At 33.9% G+C, this 20,472-nt stretch overlaps 1 protein-coding gene across 1 annotated transcript; it reads right to left on the bottom strand.

Moving 5' to 3' along the window:
- Positions 1-2,196: 2,196 nt before the first annotated feature.
- LOC115449712 (zinc finger protein 572) lies at positions 2,197-16,048 on the bottom strand. The gene is made up of 6 exons (XM_030177592.2): positions 15,760-16,048; positions 12,217-12,452; positions 11,883-12,023; positions 9,694-10,016; positions 6,777-6,927; positions 2,197-4,677 (listed from the first exon to the last, which is right to left on the bottom strand). The coding sequence occupies exons 2-6, from the start codon at positions 12,449-12,451 to the stop codon at positions 4,406-4,408; spliced, it is 1,122 nt and encodes a 373-aa protein (XP_030033452.1). The 5' UTR covers position 12,452; positions 15,760-16,048; the 3' UTR covers positions 2,197-4,405.
- Positions 16,049-20,472: the final 4,424 nt, after the last annotated feature.

Genomic DNA, 20,472 nt, shown 5'->3' with positions numbered 1-20,472 from the left:
ACCTATAATTACACCGGCTGTTCTACGTCACGTGCCATAAACACATCTTGCAGAGGTGCAATGATTACACCTTAATTTTACCAATACAACGGTATTTTAGTGTCACGTTGCGATTGAGCCGTTGTCCATGTCTCATTAATCATGCCTGATCCCATTAGTGCAAAAATCACACAGTGCTGTTCGATCTGGAAATGGAACCCAGGACTTCACGGTTTATAACGGATTCGACGAATACTTAGTGGGACTAGACTAAACCAATGCGATTATTACATTACATATATATACAACTTCTAATGCGAAAATCGAAGTCCTTATATTTGGAATTTCTATATTATATGTAGGTATTATTGTTACGAACATAATCACAAACACAATCATAATATCAAAGTACCTGTCTAAGATTTAAGTACTTCGCTAATAGTGAATAGCTCTGTTGACACGACGACCATGTTACATATTAATAAAGCTATTGACTTAATTGGGTTGGACGAAATTACAAAATTCTTTTAGCGCTGCGATATACAACGGAATTGATGGACATCACGCGACCGTTATTTTGATTTCTTCAGCAGCAGCCTGCTTTTTGAAATGAAATGAAAATGCTATGACAAACAATTAATTCGGAATGGCCGGTCGCCGTGTGTAATATCAATTCCATATCCCGTAATTGTTTACGTTGTGATGTTTAATACTTACCTAGGTGCTGATGTTGTTTGGTGATTGTTTTGTTGTTTGACTCTATGTCATTGAAACTACTTTTTTGTAGGTTCTTATGCGGGTGTTAGATCTGCATTATAAGGAGAAATTGAATATTCGATTATCGTTTTGTAATATACAGGTATTACTTTTTTGTATTGCTGCTTGAATGACGAGACGAGCTTGCCGTTCGCCTATACGACCGCCCATAAGCAGTAGAAACACCATCCAACACCGTGAATTACAAAGTATTGTTTGGTATTCTACTGCGCTCGCCATCCTGAGACGTGAGATGTTAAGTCTCATTATGTCCAGTAGTTACACTGGCTACATTCCTATGGTTTATTCTTTTATTAATCTATTAATGTAAAATAAATGTAGGACTCTACAACTTCACTACCGTTTTTTTATATTATATGTTTGAAAACATAATTTGTGCGTGTCCAATTAAAACTTTATTTTTGTTATTAAAAGCTTCTAGCCAGCTGGTGTAGATCGAAACGTAAAGAGCAAATTTTTAAACATTTCGTATAATTTTAAAATAAAGGTGCTAAAAACATTAACTCATCAGACGACCGACACTGTAGTCTGCCCCGTGACTACGAAGGTTGCAAAGTCAAAAAAACGTTAAGAGTAAAATAGTAAATGAAAGAACACGATAAAATCTGCAAATGATGTAATTTCAATGCCTAACATTCGCATAATCATAAAAATCAGGGGGCTAAGCCTAATTTCTTCGGAAAAAAATCATACTGTAAATAAATCAATCATACTGTAAGTAAATAGTGTTTAAAAAATAAGCACACTGCCGCGGTAACAGTGTTGTAATAAATTTATTCTTATATTATGAAGAGTAAACATGTGAATATTGACTGTCATTTATATATATACATATTTTATGGATAGCTTAAATAAATCCTTTATTTATGTAAGTACATAAATAATTATCAGATGCGGTATGAAAGAGTACTTATTATTATACTTAACAAAGGGTTCTTACAGTACCTGTCGATGATGTTTATCAGGATAATATGAGAAATATCAGGATATGCAAATGGATTCCCTAATATAAATACATAATATCCGTATACAAATCCTTTTTTTATTTAGGTTTATAGAATAGGGACAGGAAAAATGTACCTATACAGAACTACATTAATCGTTGAATTTATTTCCATACGATTGTTATAGACGGTGAAATTCCGCCAATTCTAATCCTAGACATATCACGAATAGCAAATAAAACACGAGGTTTTCGTTCCTGACGTCATCGGATTCATAGATTAAACACATATGGAATAATGGTGTGATTGACTACATAATAATGATAGTTATAGTAAGGCGGTTTTCTGCGATTGGTCTGCAGTAAATTTTATTCCATATTAGATATTTCTTGAATTAGGTAGATGTATAGGTACTTTTGTCAATATTTCATTCAGGATTACTTTATAAAGTGATTAAAGTATAAGGATACAAAAAATAAAACAGCGTAATATTTTATAAATATTTATATCGAACTGGCCTACATAAATTACAAATTAGAATAGAAATCATGAAGCTGTACTTGTAGTTACTGCCTTCAAACACAGACTAAAACATTAAACATATTACATCCGAGAGGAGTTAAGCGTTTCAACGGTTTCACCGGCTTACACTTCGTCGGCGACAATTTGGTATACAAAACGAAGTAAACAATCTTACACTAAGTAACTCGGTAAATGCACCTCGCTATAATTTATCAGTCACAGGAAAGTCGTTAACGGTATAGTTTATAAGACATAGCTATAGAGCTGTTCTTTTTCTTTGGTGTTCTAGCCGTTAAAACTTCGCGTAGGTATATTGTTTCCACCTTAATAAGCATTTATCAGGAAATTCAATCGTTATTACTATACCCTTCTAAACTTACCGAGTAAATGTACATCTAAACATCAAATATTTATACAATTATTATAGGTACTTGACTAATTTTGACTTAAAGGTAACTGACAAAAATATTCGAAATAAATATATTATAGGTAGTATTATATTTCCAACGTTTAAACATTCACAAAGTTATAAAGAATACTTTGTTTAAATTTAGTATACAAAATCACATTCATAACACGAAGAACGGAATATCGGTAATATTTAAATTAGAAAGACTTATAGTGATTAGTCTTCAGTAATAAGTTGTTATATCAAGTGCTGTGCTGTTCTCCTAGTTATAGTTATGTATAGCCTCTACTAAAATTACACTTATTTTATTAAATTCAATATGCATTTTACAATACTTATAACATATTCCTCATTTCTTCGTACATTCTGGTAATAAATGCATTATAAGTTAATTTTATATATTTACACTCAAATTTACCGCGATGCAGGTTTTTTGGGTTTATTGATTAAAAATGGTAACGAGTCAATTAATGGTAACAGGCGAACTGCTGAATAATTTTAGAATTTTTATAAAAAACGGCAAATTATTTTAATTAAGGGCCCGTTTAGATTGATTCTGCTGGTGTCAGATGCTTTGCTGGTAACATAATGATAGCGGGCTGAACCCGCATAGAATATACATTGTTACGTGTGGACAATTTTTTTCCTCATTGTAAAGTCGAGGCGTTAACATTAACCACGCCAGTAGCAAATTGTGAAGCTGGTTCTAATTACTCATGATAGTTACTTTAGGCCCGGCTGGCCAGTATCCACTTGCGGGAGTGCACAAAAAAGAATCTTTCGGCATTCCTAGTTGCAGTCACTGACTGATACTGAATACTGGCAACAATTCTTAATCAGCGGTATGAAATGTTGTCTATAATAGTAATAAAAATTAGCTATATTACTATTCGTCACTTAATAGTCGCCTACGACAACGCTCAGTCGCCAGGCACCGGACCATATGTTGTGATCCCCTTGCATCGTAAAAATGTAGGTTGATTTATTCGATAACATAATTCAAAGCACGGCTAACGATTAAATGCACGGGTACACTTATTATAATCAATACTAATGTGTTCTTCAGGGTTTTATTGGTAATTAAAATATATTAAATGTTTTAAGAAAAGTGACTAACCTATACTAGACAAAATAAATAAAGCGTTTCACACTCGACTATATAAAAATAAAATAGGTACTTTGGTTCGTATTAGACAACACAAAATATATCTAATTACGTAAATGTCGGTCTATTTTGATAACCAGAATGCTGTCACACAGACACGCAGGTTATACATATAAACAATTAATTTTACCTTTAAGTAAGATTACAAATATCACTTTCAAAGGACGGATTGTTAGTTTTGTATATTCATGGCTTACTGAGATTACTGTGATGCAACATAATAATTATTTATTTCAACGCATAATTAATGTGTAAAATTTTCCGGACTATTTTTAGCCACTAGAATAGGGTAACTTACATTTACAAAACATTAAATTTACATCTTTATAAATCTTAATTTATTTACTTTTAAACATTACACGAATTTAAACACATATTTTTTATGCTTATTTGATTTAAAGGAAGTTTTTATATAATTTGCGCGTTCCATATTTTGCTTACTATGGTAAACATAAGTTCTCTAATCACTTTGGGTACCCAAATACGAAACGAGGTTCTAAAGCGAAACATAGAACAAAGAAAACCATAACTATTTATGTAAGTAACAGTTATTGTGTCAAATATCGATCGAGGAATAACTACACACAATAGAATAGAATTGGCCACAAATCAATTGGTGATGAGTGGTGCGAGCGGTGCTGGAGGTTCGTCTCCATAATATCTGTACCGGTGCGGCACTTGCAGGGTGACGGAGGGCCCGTCACTAACTTCCGAGTGCTGCGAGTCGCGATGCCGGCGCAGGTCCACTTTGCGCTGGAATGCTTTGTCACACAGCCCACATGAGAAGGGCTTGTACCCAGTGTGTTTGCGCATATGTGTGATAAGATTCGAACTCTGGCTAAAGGCCTTCGAGCACACTACACATTTATGGGGTTTTTCTCCTGTAACAATCAAATAATCCCAAATAAAATATAAATTATCTCCCATATCTAATTTTAGATTCTACGATAAAAACATGCAAAAAAAAAATAAAGACCTTATGATATCCACCTAATAATTATTATTCGTGAAAGTAGCTAATAAGCAGTTATCACATCGACAGGTAATTAAAGCTTGTATAAGTGGACCAATACTTGTCATATCATCGGCCATTTAATATTTATCGCGCGGTTTCCGAACTGATTTAATATGCAACATCGGCTCGTAGTCTAGTATTTATTAACTTTAACGGTAATTGTTGACTCGGTAGCGACTTGTCCAAGATTATTTTCCCTCAAAGCTACGGACGACACTCATTTAATGAAAACAAAATAATGCAAATGTAATTTTATGGATAGAACAGGATTTAAGTTTATTTCTTATTTGCGCCTTGATCGTGTTGCACGTGAAGGCCTGTGAAGTCTGCCCGGCTAATTGCAGGCCGAGCAGCATTTTGGAATATTGATGATGAGGCATTTATCGGGAGGACGGACGCCATGTAAGGCCGCTGTAAATCATTCGGAACAGGGTAGAGACGTGACGAGATGTCTCCGGCCAAGACAAATATGTCCGCCACATTTTTTAGGTACTATAATTCGTCTCGTTGAGCTCACTCGAAGCGATCAGGCCATTGAAAAACATTCAATAGTTTTATTTACTCTGATGTGTATTGCCTTTAAAGTTTCAATAAAAATATTTTAATGTAGTTATTTGCCAAATTTATGATTTCAATATTATAATTGTTTCACGACCCTATAAAGAACTATACATAGACCTATGTAGGTATGAAAAATTTTGTTATCCAATTTAAAATCCAAAAAATTCAGACAGTGCCTAGTATATTATGTAGTAATAGTAGTGTGGGTATGTAGAATATGTTCACGACCTCGGACAAGAAGGTAGTGGCGGAACCGACTCCCGGGTACTGGGCAGCTAGTTTTTGCTCATTGAAAATTCATTTACGCGCCATGAACCGGCTGCGATTTGCCGTCAAAAAGGTAATTGCACAGCATTTAAATGTTTAATTCCCAAGGCATCGCCAGTGATGTGTCATGCGATTGCTTTTATTGGGCACATACCTATACTTTTTCGATTTAAATGAACTTGTCTCTGTGCACGAAAAGCCGGTCTATTCACAATCAGTATGAGTATTAAGTTCCGCGTATGTAGGTTCCGTTTAATAAATTTTAGTCGAGTAACATCTTCAGTAGCAGTATAATTACGATAAAGAGTACACACGCTAGTTATTTTAAAAACCTAGGTACTGATTTTAAATACAGATCTTATAAATGGAAAACATATTTTATAGAACAAGTAACATTTCACGGTACGAAGTAGTTGGTAGCTAGATTTCATTAAATAGAATTACGTTTTAACTTCTGCGAGAATATTTTAGTACTAAATAATAGGTTAAGCGAGTTGTAACAAGCAAGGGACAGTCGCATTAACACCACGACGAAGTTACGTGAAACAGTTGTCATAATAATTTTACTTTTACACTAATCTGTTTTGAATTGTAGATAATTTTGTACACGTTACGAAGGTTCGAAGAATATAGACTTATTTATTATTACATAATATTACGTATTTCAAAATTAGTTTTGTTTCTTGTAGAAGACATTGTTATGGTATTGTTAACTAAATCATTCTAAATGTATAATAGAATAAGATGTGTCAATTCTAAAAGTGGTTTTAAACCAATAATAATATATATATAGAGAGAGAGGTCGCTAAACAGCTTTGTAATTTACTAACTGGCATTTAGCAGTGATTCGTCTTATTTATTTGTACTTATCCAAATAATTAAGATTATGTTTTTAAATTAAATTACGTATTTACATTGTAATAAATTATGATAGGGTCGTCATGTTCCCTAAAAATAAAAACCCCGAAATAAAAATCAGGATTTAAAATTATAATAGTTAAATATGACAGCGATTGATTTTATTGTGATATTCAAGATTTTTTTAATTCCTAGATGTAAAGAAATAGTCTTAATATGAATATTCTGCTGGAGAATAGAAAAACTTATCTATGAATAGCAAAGTATAAAAAACCAAACCTGTATGTATGTAGGTGTGTTTTTTCATGTCGGATTTCTGGTGGAATCGTTTGCCGCAGTATTGGCAGGGGTACGGCCTCGTGTCCGAGTGGATCAGCAGGTGGGTCGACAGCGTACTCGACCGCTTGAAGCATTTGCCGCATTGTTTGCACTAAAGGAAAAGTACACATTTATAATCATCGAACACTTAGCAAAATAATTACACAATAATATTAACAAAAATACTCGATTATATATTTAAAAATGCATAACGGAAAATGCTTAATCTAAGGGAAGGGATAATTAAACGTATACAGACAGCGTCTATCACCTTCAGTACAGTGACAGCTAGTAATAAACTAATAACAGGGCTGTACTCTACCCCTTTCTACACTTTTCTTTGATTTCCTTAATGCCACGATAGCTGCTACAGGATTTTTTTCTCTGCCCAGTAATTAGTCCCCGTCAACGGGTCATTATACACGTATACTTCACATTGAAAAATAATGATAAAAGAAACGTAAACTACACGTTTCTACGTTCTACTGGTTTGTGGTATTTAATATAATTTTCTAGAGCGGTTTATGATATATTTATATTATTTTTTATTTTTCCGGTGAATTGTGGTGCGTGTTTAATGCATTCGGTATTTTGTAAGGCTACATGGTCACGTTTTTGTATATAGGGTGGTGCGGCGAAATAGTGAACCGACCCGAGTAGTAAAACTCAATGTAAATTTTGATTTTGATTACAGGCTTGCTATTGCGTGCGGCTTCGCGGACGGTTTACAGTTTATCCGGGATTATAGTTCCGGTATATGTGTTCCCGAGATAAAAGTAGGATATGTGCTATTACAAAATATAATTTATCACTGTGTCAAATTTCATGCAGATCCGTTCAGATTCGATTTACTTATATAATTTTTAAATCCGTATTTAAAAGTCTATAAACTTAAATTTAAAAATTCATGTCAATATATGTATATGTATATTAAAAGTATAATTTTATTGATCACAACAAAAACAACAACTTTGTGTCATAACAATAAATACAGAAACACCTAAAAAGTGTTCAAGTATATCACAGAAGTGTTCAAGTAGGCGCTTTGATTCTAAAACAGATTTGTTTAACCAGATGGTTTAGAACGCAGTAGAGAGTATAATTTTGTTTTGAGGTCATTCATTTACATATTTTTTTATGAACAACGGGCTAACTATAAAATGCACCTTAGAATTTATAATATAAATAAAAGGAAATGACAAATACTTTGTATATACATACATACTTAGTTAAAAGGGATACTTAACCGGCAAAAGAATGGACATTGAGCCGGTAAAAAGTTACCGATAAATGATTTGATACATCAAATGACCGTGTGTTAGTATAAATATTACCAAGAATCCGTTGCAGTGTGTTTAATTGAGTGGATAGACGTTAAGTATGCGTCGCATGATAATCCGTGGTCTATAAGGCAAATCCGCGTAGCGGCTCTGTGACAGTTGGCGAGGCAGCTGCTTCGCCTCGCGCCTCACAAAAACCGCTACTTTTTTAGTCGTCTTTTTATATCGATGCACTCTTATAAATAACACAGGTGCTAGGGTATGACCGTCCACATGTGCTTAGCGCTTTGTACAATTTGATGGTGATTTTTACGATAGACAGAACCGCATTAGAAAAGTTTGGTTAATCACGTCGTATGAAAGGCTTTTTGATAAATTTATTTAATAATATAATATCTTTATAATTAGCATCCTTGTGTAAATGGCACGTGGCAGGCATGCGCCACATTATATATTCCTCTAACATATTACCTGCATACAGTGGAGAGATTGTATAATATATTCTAATATAAGGTGATAAAGAGTGTACGCTGCGTATAATAACGGTTGTCATTTGCACTTATTTCAATATTGATTTTATACTGCTTTGACCTTCATAATTATTAGCACAAGATCATCGGATAATGCAAATTAATTGTTTCTCAAAACTAGCTCTTTACTACAAATGTAATTCTAGACGAATTTACCTATGTATGAATTGTTTGGTTTTTTCATTAAAGACGTAATCGATACATAATAATATATCGATTTCTATTGTTTATTTTAAATATGAATGCGAATTTATAAAACTTTTAATATTTTAACTACAATTTATGATTTTGGAGAAACCTTAAATTTATAATAATATGTATAGCTTAACAAGTAAGCTAAATTGACCTAGTGGGAAGTCGAAAGGTAATTTTGAATTGGTTTCCTAAGCGATTGAAATATGCTGGTATGAGATTTACTATATCGAAAACACTAATGAGTTTCTCGACATTGATTTTTCTAAACGATATGGCGATAGACTTGAAGTGCAAGGGGCAACGATAATAAAGACACGAAATTATCTAGATATCGGAAATATATAATTTTTTTAGTAAGGTCAGTTAATTAACTGAGGAGTGAATTATATTTTCAGATATATTTGTGATAATATTTTACCGAACTTGGCCATATTATATAGATATCCTTCACGCTAATGTGTGAAATCCAGCGATGCAACATAATATTTATCGTCGTATGACACAAGGTAATTATCATTCCAATTATAAGCTGCAGCGCTGTGATATTAAAAGTTGGAATTTTGATTAAAACCGATGCGGATTTTTATAACGACAGTGCATAAAAAACGAAAGGTACAAAAATGGCGAGAGACGAGCAAGAAGGCTCGATGGAAGCTGCGTGTGGGGACGCGCGACTCGTTCTGATACACCCATACTTATTAAGACAGGGGCAGTTTTTGCTATTTGATTTGTTAAAGAGACTAAACTGATACTGGTTTGCTATTTTAAAGCATTTTGAACGGAAACTGTACAGTTATTCTGGACTTGTTATAGGATGTCGCCCTTCATCGGCACAACCGGTTGTGATTCTAAAATGCAAAACGAAATAAATACCTGGAATGATTTTTCGTTCTTGTTCTCGTTTTTCAGCAACAAAGAGAAGTTAGTGTCCGTTGGCTGCGGGGCGGACAGTTGGTACGTCTGTTGGGGAGGGGCAGAGGGACAGCGCACCGGCTCCTCGCTAGGGGGACGCTCCGACGTGTCCGGGCTGCTGCGACATCTCTTCACGAGTTCCAATGGTGTATCAGTATCTCCACGTAGATCCCATTTCAGAAGAGGCGATCCCAAATCATCTTGTTCTCGCTCGCATGCACTCCCAGGTGACCAAATTTGGCGGTTTTTGGTTGATAAATTGAGTGGGAGTTCCTCTTCATCGTCTATAAACAAAAGACGATTTGTAAAAACCTATTACAAAGAATTAATTTTAAAATGCTATAACGAAATTAAAAATATTATGTAATAAATTGAGATGAGGTTCCAAGAAGTTTCAGATACATATGTACGTATTTGTTCTGTAACCACTTGCATGGGGCAGATGTGTGGCAATGTTACTGGCATATGCGAGCATTGTCTTTCACTACATAAACAAATGAATTTAGGTGTGTTCTGTCTTCTGAGTGTTCTTCACGCTTATAACATTAAAATTAAAGTCGGTCGAGTCAAATCGGTCATTGTAAAATGACTTATGAAATCTGTACAGGTGCGCTACTGTTTGTCGTCTGTTACGTCAATGTTTGTTCCCCGTCGCACCGTTGCAATGTCGACTCCAAACAATAGTTTGGATAAAATGCACTAAAATGCACTAGGCATTGGATACAATATCAATTATAAAGTCGACTTTAAGCTATATTCAAACATTCACTTCGGTCCAAATTTATGTTCGAATAATTCGTCCATTACGGTATATGATTTTGATTAGTTCACCCTTTAAAATGCATACAAAGTAGATAGGTACCTACTAGAAAACATTTTGTACTTCATAAGATTTATACAAATATTGGCACTATAAAATAACTCGAAATATTTTTTTATTATAAGACATTTTTCGCTTAATATTATATAATTATTAGCAATTATTAGCAAATAACTTAAGTATGGCATAAAAAGTTACGATTCCATGTTCCTAATAAAAACAACGATACAAATAAAAATAATACTCGCATTTAAAACCGAAAAGTAAGGAATTTATATTATAATTATTCCGATAAAGTAATTGGTTGAGCGTAAATCGAAAATCAAGTACACATTGGTTTACGAAGCGCTGTTTCCGGCGTTATCTACGAGGTTGAACCGGTACAGACGAGGATAACAACCAATTAGAATACTTCAAGAATTTAAAACGATCACAATCGTATTACACAAGGTGTGAAATAAAATGCCAACACATTTACCACAAATGTTTCAAATTACGTTTCATTATCAATTGAACAACGTATTTTAAGAATAGCATAAATTGAGAAATATTAAAACGGTTTTTATGGAATAAAAGATTGTACATGACTACCTATTTATTGCATGCTGAACGTTAGATTTTTTCTGAATAACATTTAAAAAGTTCCTTATTACGAAATCATATCCGTACACGTATGTAAATTGTCGCTTTCCATTATACTAATGACAATACATTTTTAATTTTCAAGTGTGTTAAACATTATACCAACACCATATATAGTGAAATTTCCTTGATGTTTAGTGAGGAGGCAAGCGAGCAGGTATTGGTAAGGTAAACGACATGTTAACGACGACACATCGCGTCGCGAGTTATTAATCGGTGCCTTACACTGATAACTATTCTAATGAGGCTTATTCAGGAGAAGTGAGCCACGTAAGGAGGCCGAGGCGAAACATTTTGTAACGTTGTAAAAGAAGAAAATTTGCATTTTTTAGATTCTTAAAATATTTCAACAGTTCTGAAGTAAGTTTTTTTAGCGCGTGCAAATACTTGGCGTATTATGTGCGCAATATTACTCTTGTTGAGAGTGGGGTATAATAATTAATCGATGGATCGATCCAGATTATAATTAATATGAAGTTCAATGGAATTTCAAGAAGCTTAGGTCTTAAAATGATAATTTACTTAATTGAACCAAAAAAATATCCAGGTACGTATTAATAAATAGTGATAGTCAATAAATAGTGCTATACGCCGATTAAAGCTTTTTATTATAACATAGTACTAAGTTAAAGCAACATTGATCAGTACCACTAGGTTGTTTAGGATTAGTTATGTTTTATAATATTACCGTCTCTGGGAGGTGTGTGCCTGACGGGATCCACAGAAGAGCACGCGAACTGCGGGGAAGCTCGCGGCATCAGCAGCGGCCACATTCCAGCGCCGCCGTACAGCGCGCCCAGCCCGCTGCAGTACATCAACGCTCCGAGCTCTATGAAAGTATAAGACTTATATCACATTTGTACCCTTAAATTTAAAAAGTAAAATTGCGTAAACGATGCTACTATCGATGATCCTACTACAATAAATTATGACTACAAAAAACTTTCGTTGTGAGTCTGGATATTTTGGTTTCAACAATTTTCATCAGATATTTGGCTCTCAAATACATATGAATTACTGACCAGTAGCTCTGGCATATTGCTTGAGAGCTCTTCCTGCTAATTCAATGTCTCCCAATTGTAGCGGCTCTATGCGATTGTGGGAGAGCAAATCAGGAGAGCGTGGCGGTGAGCGTGTGGACGACGGTGATCTCGGAGATACGCTGCGCTCTGGCGACGGGTATCTGTGGGCTGGCGGAGGTGACGATGACTGCCAAAACTGCTCCGCCAGCCGGGACAGGAGCACGTGCCGAGACATCCTGCACAAAATATAGGATCATGACTCTAGGTAATATTTGAACATTAATTTAATCTGGCCAAGCGAGTCCAAATATTGAAGAGAAGAGATTTCATATTTAACTATGTTAGACACCTGCCAAAAATTTTTTTAAGCTTTAATAGCAGACCAGTGAACTATTGACGTTAAAGTTCATTTTCGCAAAATATGTTAGTTGACAGCACTCGCTGATTAATCTGATCGCTTGTTTGTTGTCAGCAAATCATATTAAAAGCTCAATCAAGCAAATGAAGAATCACAATAATGGTAGTAGAGGGCAGGCGACGCGGCGCGCCTCGGCGCCCACTGCGTGCGCGCATTAATAATTCACGTGTCGACTAAAACAATCTTCATTACACTAATACACATTACGTATTAACCAAATAAACGATTGTGTGTCCACTCTAATCCAATCTACGCTCAACTCAGCACATTCCATTATGAAATCAACTTTTTGTGTGATATTAATGATTATAAAAAGGCAAATTGTCAAAACTATATGAAGATATATGACAATGATTTGCTAAATATCCTAATTACAATAATGCGCGCCCAAGTAACTGTGATAGGGATCTAAAAAAAAAACTGTAACTGAGTAGTGCGACTGACTCATTTTTCTGTTACCTACAAAATATGTGGGAATTATGTTATTATCATTACTTAATGCGAAATAATTATGAACATTGTGCAAGTATCTCAATTTCTTGTAATAAAGCGAGTTAAATCGCAACTAGCAATTACGTACGTAGTCTGCGCTATAGTCAACTTTTTATTCACCGCATAAAACAGTGGGAAATTGAGCAAGTGTCAAGAAAATCAATCACAGTAAATATTAGCAATGCACTCTTTAATCTAGACTAGTTAATACACTTATTGTGTTCGTAAAAACATCCTTATTTGTTTGTTTTACCCAATCGAAGGTGAAATTATTAAAAATCTAGTGAAAGCGCCGCAATTTTGTTAATATTAGATACAGGTGTTTATATTTATTTTATGAATGTAAAGTAACAGTTAAAAGAGCACAGATATAAAGAAAATACGTGAAGCCAGGTGACAGTAATTATGTAACTAATCATCGGAATTGGGTCAAAATATGTTACCGTTAACAACAGCATTATAATATTCCGTTTTATAGACAACCAAAAATAGTTAAATAAATCGATATTCCTAAATATTACAAACTTTTTTTAGTTAAACATCATGAATGAATGTGATGAAAGGGTTTGAATACTATTAAAGGAGCACCTAATCTAAATTGTTTTATATTTAGTTACTTTCATTACATAATATACGATTAAGCAATAAGCATACAACAATATAATATAAATATTTTATCTCGATGACAGGTGACTAAGTATTAAGAATCGTTCAAACTAATATTATTAATATGCACTATCATACTACGCAAAGAGTAGTATATAAACTGATCGGTAAACAGCTCATATCTTTCCATTGAAAAGTGCAAATACGATCTATAAATTTTTTCCTATGTTATGGTCATAGTACAAAAGATGATTGTAACTGTGACTTGTATAAAAAATATTGTATGAAAATTTTAAATAAGATATTTAATAACTAGATTCCCGACTTATATCGAAACATCACTGCTGATGAAAGCTTTATGGATGCTAACGTGCGCTTTATACCTCAGCGCGTAAGATAGTAAATCTTGTAATTCATGGACAGGGCAAGTGATTTTATATCACGTAAAATTAAGGAAAAATGCCTTAACAATTTTAACTTATTGTAATGATATACTACCGGAAAAACGACAAGTTGTTACAAAAAGAGTAAAAGTATAATGCGCTGCGGTTGCATGTTTTGACAACTGTTTCAGTCGATTACCCTGTGGATACATTGTGTCTGACACACGTGTACAAATTTGGTTTTCTCTTGTTTGTCGCTCCGAGAGGACAAACCGGCAGATTATTATCAATATGCTGCTACACTATATTATAAGTGATATTACTATATTATAGATCTTAAAATGAAAATAACAAAGTAAATTATTGCAATAGCAAATATTAATTATATGTAAGAGAAAAAACCAATAGACACTCGCAAGATATTTTAAAATGTTTAAAATAAAAATCAATAGAATAAAAATTTACAATCCAACGGTTCCAGATTTGGTATAATCAGAAATAAGCAACAAAATATTATGGTTCCAGGAAACATATTTTACTGAAAGTTCTATTAGTAAACTTGTATTAAGGTAATCTGACCAAAGTCAAACCAAATCACCTCTAATTATGCGGGTTTATGCATTTGCGATCACACACGAAATTGCATCTACAATTGGTTCCAAAAGCACCGCCATTCTGAAAATATCAGTAATTTTTCTCTAGTGTTTAGTGACAGTGGCCAATTATTTATTTCCAGGAAGTATTTTTATTTAATAAAATAAATTTAAAGTATACTGCGTAATTTTAATTATTCGAACATACATATACCTAATCTGTGCGACATTGAATTATAGTTAAGTTTTAAAACTTTTAGCTTATTTCAAAAGGCTTTACTGAACTCAGGTGAAGTCGTCATGATTAAATTAAAATGTAATCAAAGATATTTGTTTATATTTCTGTATGAAACGATTTAAAGAAAATTTTAATATAAAGTGAGCCACCAAGAGTTTCGTTACCTTATAGTCGAAAGTTTAATTTGTTAGAAAAATGAAAATACGTATAAATAATTTATTATTAACTCAAACTGATTAATGGAATTAAATTGTAAGTAAAAATACAAATAAAGAATAAACAAATAAAAAATTAACTGTAATAATAATTATAAATAGCTTTTAAAAATGTAAATGACACGTATTTTGAAACTTACCATAATATACTTATTAACGGGCAGTGAAAAACTCATGGCACCATTTAAATTAAACTATTTTTACGAATCTTATCGCGGTTTTAATATATTACTTTTCTAAAGGTCGATGTTTTGAATTTCAGGACGGGTAAGATTTTTGGTTATTTTGCAAATATGATGAACTTTCCTCGACGGAAGTAGATTTTACAAGAAGGAAACAATGTCACCCCGATGAGCGGTCTTATTATAGTTTTCAATACCTTTTTGGAATATTTATAAAAGTCGGTTGTGCCGTTGTTAAAGTTAGATAGAAGAAAGGAATTAAATAATTGCGGTATAATAGGTATTATTTAAAATAATATATATCCAAATCAATGAAACAACAAATTTATAATTTAAATATGATTAATATCGTACTCCATATTGTGAAATGAAAATAAGTAAATATATACGGGCTTTCAGTAGAAGGGCGGACTTACCTTGAGAACTAATTCTACGCTGCTACGATTTCTATTGCACTCACTGCTACGATGCACAGCGTAGATTTAATATAAGTCTTTGTGCACTAATAGTTTGAATATAAACTACGTTTTAAAATACATTGTCAATTTATTATGATTGCGATAAAGCTTCCACAGCGATAAATACAACGGCGCGATATCGGGAGGCTACGTGGGAACTCAAAACGTCCCTACACAAGGTGCGTCGCGTTTGGCGCCTGCCACCTGACTGAAGCGAGGCTCACGCGCCCCGACCTACCCGACTACTCCACCACACCAACGTTCTTTTTTCAAAACTCTGCTAACAAAAAAGAGGTCGGACGGAGGCTGCGCAATAAAGAAATGATTTGATGAAACGACCACTTGACAGGTGGCTCGCGTCGCATCCTCGCTTACAACGTTTAATTGTTGGTTGCGTTTGCGTTGACGTCGCGGAGGACGCGCTGAAAAATTGCTTTTAAGTATTAATGCCCGCAAATAAGCGGTTATTCTCCGAGTGACATTAAAACCCTAGCATTATTATGTATCGCAAAAGTTAGTTGCATGAAGTGGTTCATTGAGCATGCCACTATAACGTATGACATGACCATATTTGATCTTTGAAATTCTGTAAGGATTTGTAAGCTTAGTGAATCAGAGTCGATCTGAAATGTAGCGAGCTTAGATTTGTTGTAGCAATGCGCTCCGCCCACTCCGCGCCATTGGCCGCCATCTAACGCGGGGCGGAGCGTTGCTTAGATACAGATTGAAAACTTTATTTGGATCGACGTTGATTTTTGTATACTATTTGCAATTTTGACACTATATCATTTATTTTGTATATATTTATAAAGTATATAAGTATATAAATTATAATACGCTTCCGTTTTAGTGATATTTTGTGTCTAATACGTACAGTAGCGACTGACGTCACGATCTCTGAGACGGTCAATCGAGAATCAAGTTACTGATGTTCTTTTACCTGTTTATCAAGCGGAATCTTGTATCAGATTTAATATTAATTTAATGATAATTTACTATAGAGATAATTAAAGAAGGGTACACATTTTACATTTAATATTTTCGTACCATGGATTTGATATAGTTAAGTACATTATAGTGGCGAAGGGCCTATATAACCCCGACCCTGCCGGTTTCCCTTTCGTAAATTATGTAAAATTTAATAATAATTAGAATGATTTGCAGACAACATTTAAGCATATTAGTACCAACATTTTGTTCCCTTTCGGAAAATTTCATCCTTCGCCACTTAGTCCAAAATAATGTGAAATTAATCGAAAACCAAACATTAATGACATGAAGGAAATGTAACTTTTCAAATTATTGTACAAATGGGTAATATGCTTCAACTTACATTTACGCGATAAGCGCATGCGCAAATCGAAATTTTGTTTGACTACGAAAACCACTGAATCGTACGTCGCGTCTCGGCGCCTGCGCTGCCGTGCCGCACCGCGTTATTGTTTTCATTTACGTAGGCATCCAGACAGACTCTCAAATAGAACAATTAAGATATATGTACTTACAAAACTGCATATTTAAAAGTAATATACAATTATTGTAATTAAAGTGTACGATGAGCAAGCGAATTATTTTACCAGAATGTTCTATAGACATATTCATACAATGTAGAGAATTATTGAAATTTGTTTTTAACGGAGTCTGTACAGTTAATGTATCATTATAATGTTATTAAAATTAGTTTTCTTTCCAGAAATAGCTCGCTGGAAAAAGGGATATTACATTAATATCAAATATATCTACTTACTTAAATATTGTAAAGAAACCGGAAGAAATAACCAATTTAAAATATGTAGAGTGATAAGTAATATTGTTTGTAACAACTGGGGCCATATTGTGGAAATTTTCAACAAAGATATGCACTAGTATAATCTCAGAGTATAATGACATCTAAATTCGATGTCGTAATTTCAAATAGCGAGCATTTAATACTACTCGCCCCTATAAGGCATTTTGAAGTGTGTCAAAGCCCTTACTTCTAATTTAGACGATTTTATTACTTTGATTTTGTTTCTTAGTATATCAGTAATATAGGCAATTGGTGAAATAAGGATATAATACATTATTAATATGATAATATTTACATTCTGACATACACACACACGTACATTAATACTACACACTAACAGAGGACTTTTACACAACTAAGTTTTTATTATACTAGAATACTTATTAGACCTTATTATATTAAATAGAGTTTTTTTTAGTGCGGCTACAGACACTCCTATATTATTTTAAAAGGAAAAATAGTATTTTACACGCCCAACTCAGACTGCTAGAGTTTAACTGTTAATATTGTCCTTTTTGAAATAAATACGTTTATTATAATTATTCTTATTACAATAACATAGAACGCCTTTTGATTCATTATAATCAATTTCATCATCCACTTTCTCGGGAAATAGAAAGCATTTTAGCGCGAATTTTGACGTAATCTTGAATTGTTTAGATACAGTTTTAAGTTGATGAGCGCTGTCTTTGACCTTGTTCTGAGCTTTGACATGTTGTTTTTAAAACAGTTTTATCTAGATGATAGATCCCTTGTATGCGAGAGTATTTATTATTATTATTATATATTTAAGCGGGTAGAATGCATTGGCATTGGCTATTTCTAACGCCGAGCAATAATACACGAATACAGATGTGTTCTGATTTAAAAGTTAGTAGAATTACTGGAAATTATGTAAATGTAATATCTCACAATGATATATATATATATATATATATATATATATATATATATATATATATATATATATATATATATATATATATATATATATATATATATATATATATATATATATATATATATATGTCGTCATCGAGTTGATTTTTAAATGGAACGCCAATGCCATCTTATGGCATTCGACAGAATCTTCGCTACACAGTGCAATGAGGATGTCAGACGACATCAAGAAGGCCGGAAAGCTAGCAGTCAAAGAGAATGACAAGCCTATGAAAAATTAGTAATTCAGTTGGTTTTAGATCAAGTGATCGAATAATATTATTGGAGACCAGTGCTGTGGGTGCGTGGAGACTGTCTCGCGTTCCGTAGTAGTTTGTGTTGTTGGAATTATAATTGTTTTGGGACAAAAACTACAACTACTAAAATCTGACATCAGCTATTGTGATCCGGCATATCCCCACATACGCCCACGATACTTAGTAGTAACAAGCTATGGAAGACGATAACGACAATTCACCAAGCCTGCCGTTATCAGAAGTGGGATCAATGTCGGGTCAAAATAATAATTCGGAAAGTGATCGTTGGCGTGCTATATTTGAACAACAAAATGCAAAAAATGCGAGCATTGATTGAGGCATTACAAACGCAAAAGACGACCAATGCAGTTAATTTGCCGGAGTTTGACCCGAATAAGACGGAAACGGACGCGAGATCTTGGTGCGCAACAGTGGACTTATGTTTTGCTGATAATCCGATGCAAGGAGGCCAACTTATCGTTATGATTAGCAAGGCCTTGAAAGGGGCAGCGTCAAAATGGCTATCGTAAATTGTATATCACGGAGTGCATAGCTTGGAGTGAGTTCAAGGAACTTTTACGAACCGATTTGTTCCGACGGAAACCTTAGCTGGTACCCTCATAAAACTGCATAGTGACAAACCGACTGATGGTAAAGGAAGACTTTACAGTAGCGACGGTGACTAGTCAAGTAGCACAGCAGCCGGTAGCGAAGCCCCTAGTTTGCTACAAGTGTGGCAAACCAGGACACATTGCCATGCGCTGTACGAGCGGTGGTAGTAAAGCAGACGGAGGCGGCAAGAGCGAGGTGCGTACACAGCGACGGGTGGACCTGTGTGCAATTCAACCTCCTATGGGACCTTAGAGTATAATGGTCAGTTGCACTGTTTTTATCATAGTTCTGGTGCTGAGTGCTCTTTGATTAAAGAGAGTTTTAGTACTAAATTTTCAGGTAAACGATTTAGTAATGTGATATTGGTATGACTGGTATCGGACAGTCGTGATTATTATGCACAGAACAAACATTGTATTACATAATGATTAACGATCATCCTAATGAAATCTTATTTCACGTTTTACAAGATGATTAGTTACAAAGTGGCATAATGATTGGTCGGGAGATTTTAAATTTAGCCTTTTCTATAAACATGACTGCGACCGATTTTACTTTACATAAAGTTAAAGTTTTAAATTCAATGTGTAACATTGCCAAATAGACAATTAATTCTAGTGTAGTTGATACGAGTCTCATAGGTACTGAAAAATCTAAACTTTGATAAAATTTTAAGAAGTTATGCAGTGTTTTATAACCGGTATGCCGACAATTCGCGTGACTATAGGTAAGTTTAAAATTAAGGTAATACATCCCAACCGTAGGGTACAATAGCGACAATATAGAATGTCGTTTGATTAACGTAGGGTTATTCGTAAGCGCGTGAAAGAACTTTTAGACGCTCGCTGTTGTCAACTCTATAAAATAGTTTAGACAGTATCTGCTTATACGAAGTTTTCTGAAGGTGATTTCGTTTTATTAGAAAACGAGGAGCGAAATCAGACTAAATTAGACCCAAAATTTAAAAGTCCGTTTAAGGTGACTGAAGTTTTGCGTGGTGATTATTTCGTTACACGTTGCAAGCTTTGAATTTTAAACGTAAATAGAAAAATTCTTATGATCGATTACGTAAGA

The sequence above is a fragment of the Manduca sexta genome, chromosome 23 (assembly GCF_014839805.1).
Source record: "Manduca sexta isolate Smith_Timp_Sample1 chromosome 23, JHU_Msex_v1.0, whole genome shotgun sequence".
Classification (NCBI taxonomy): domain Eukaryota; kingdom Metazoa; phylum Arthropoda; class Insecta; order Lepidoptera; family Sphingidae; genus Manduca; species Manduca sexta.
Note: the sequence above shows the minus strand (reverse complement) of the source record. Positions and strands in the feature narration are given on the sequence as shown.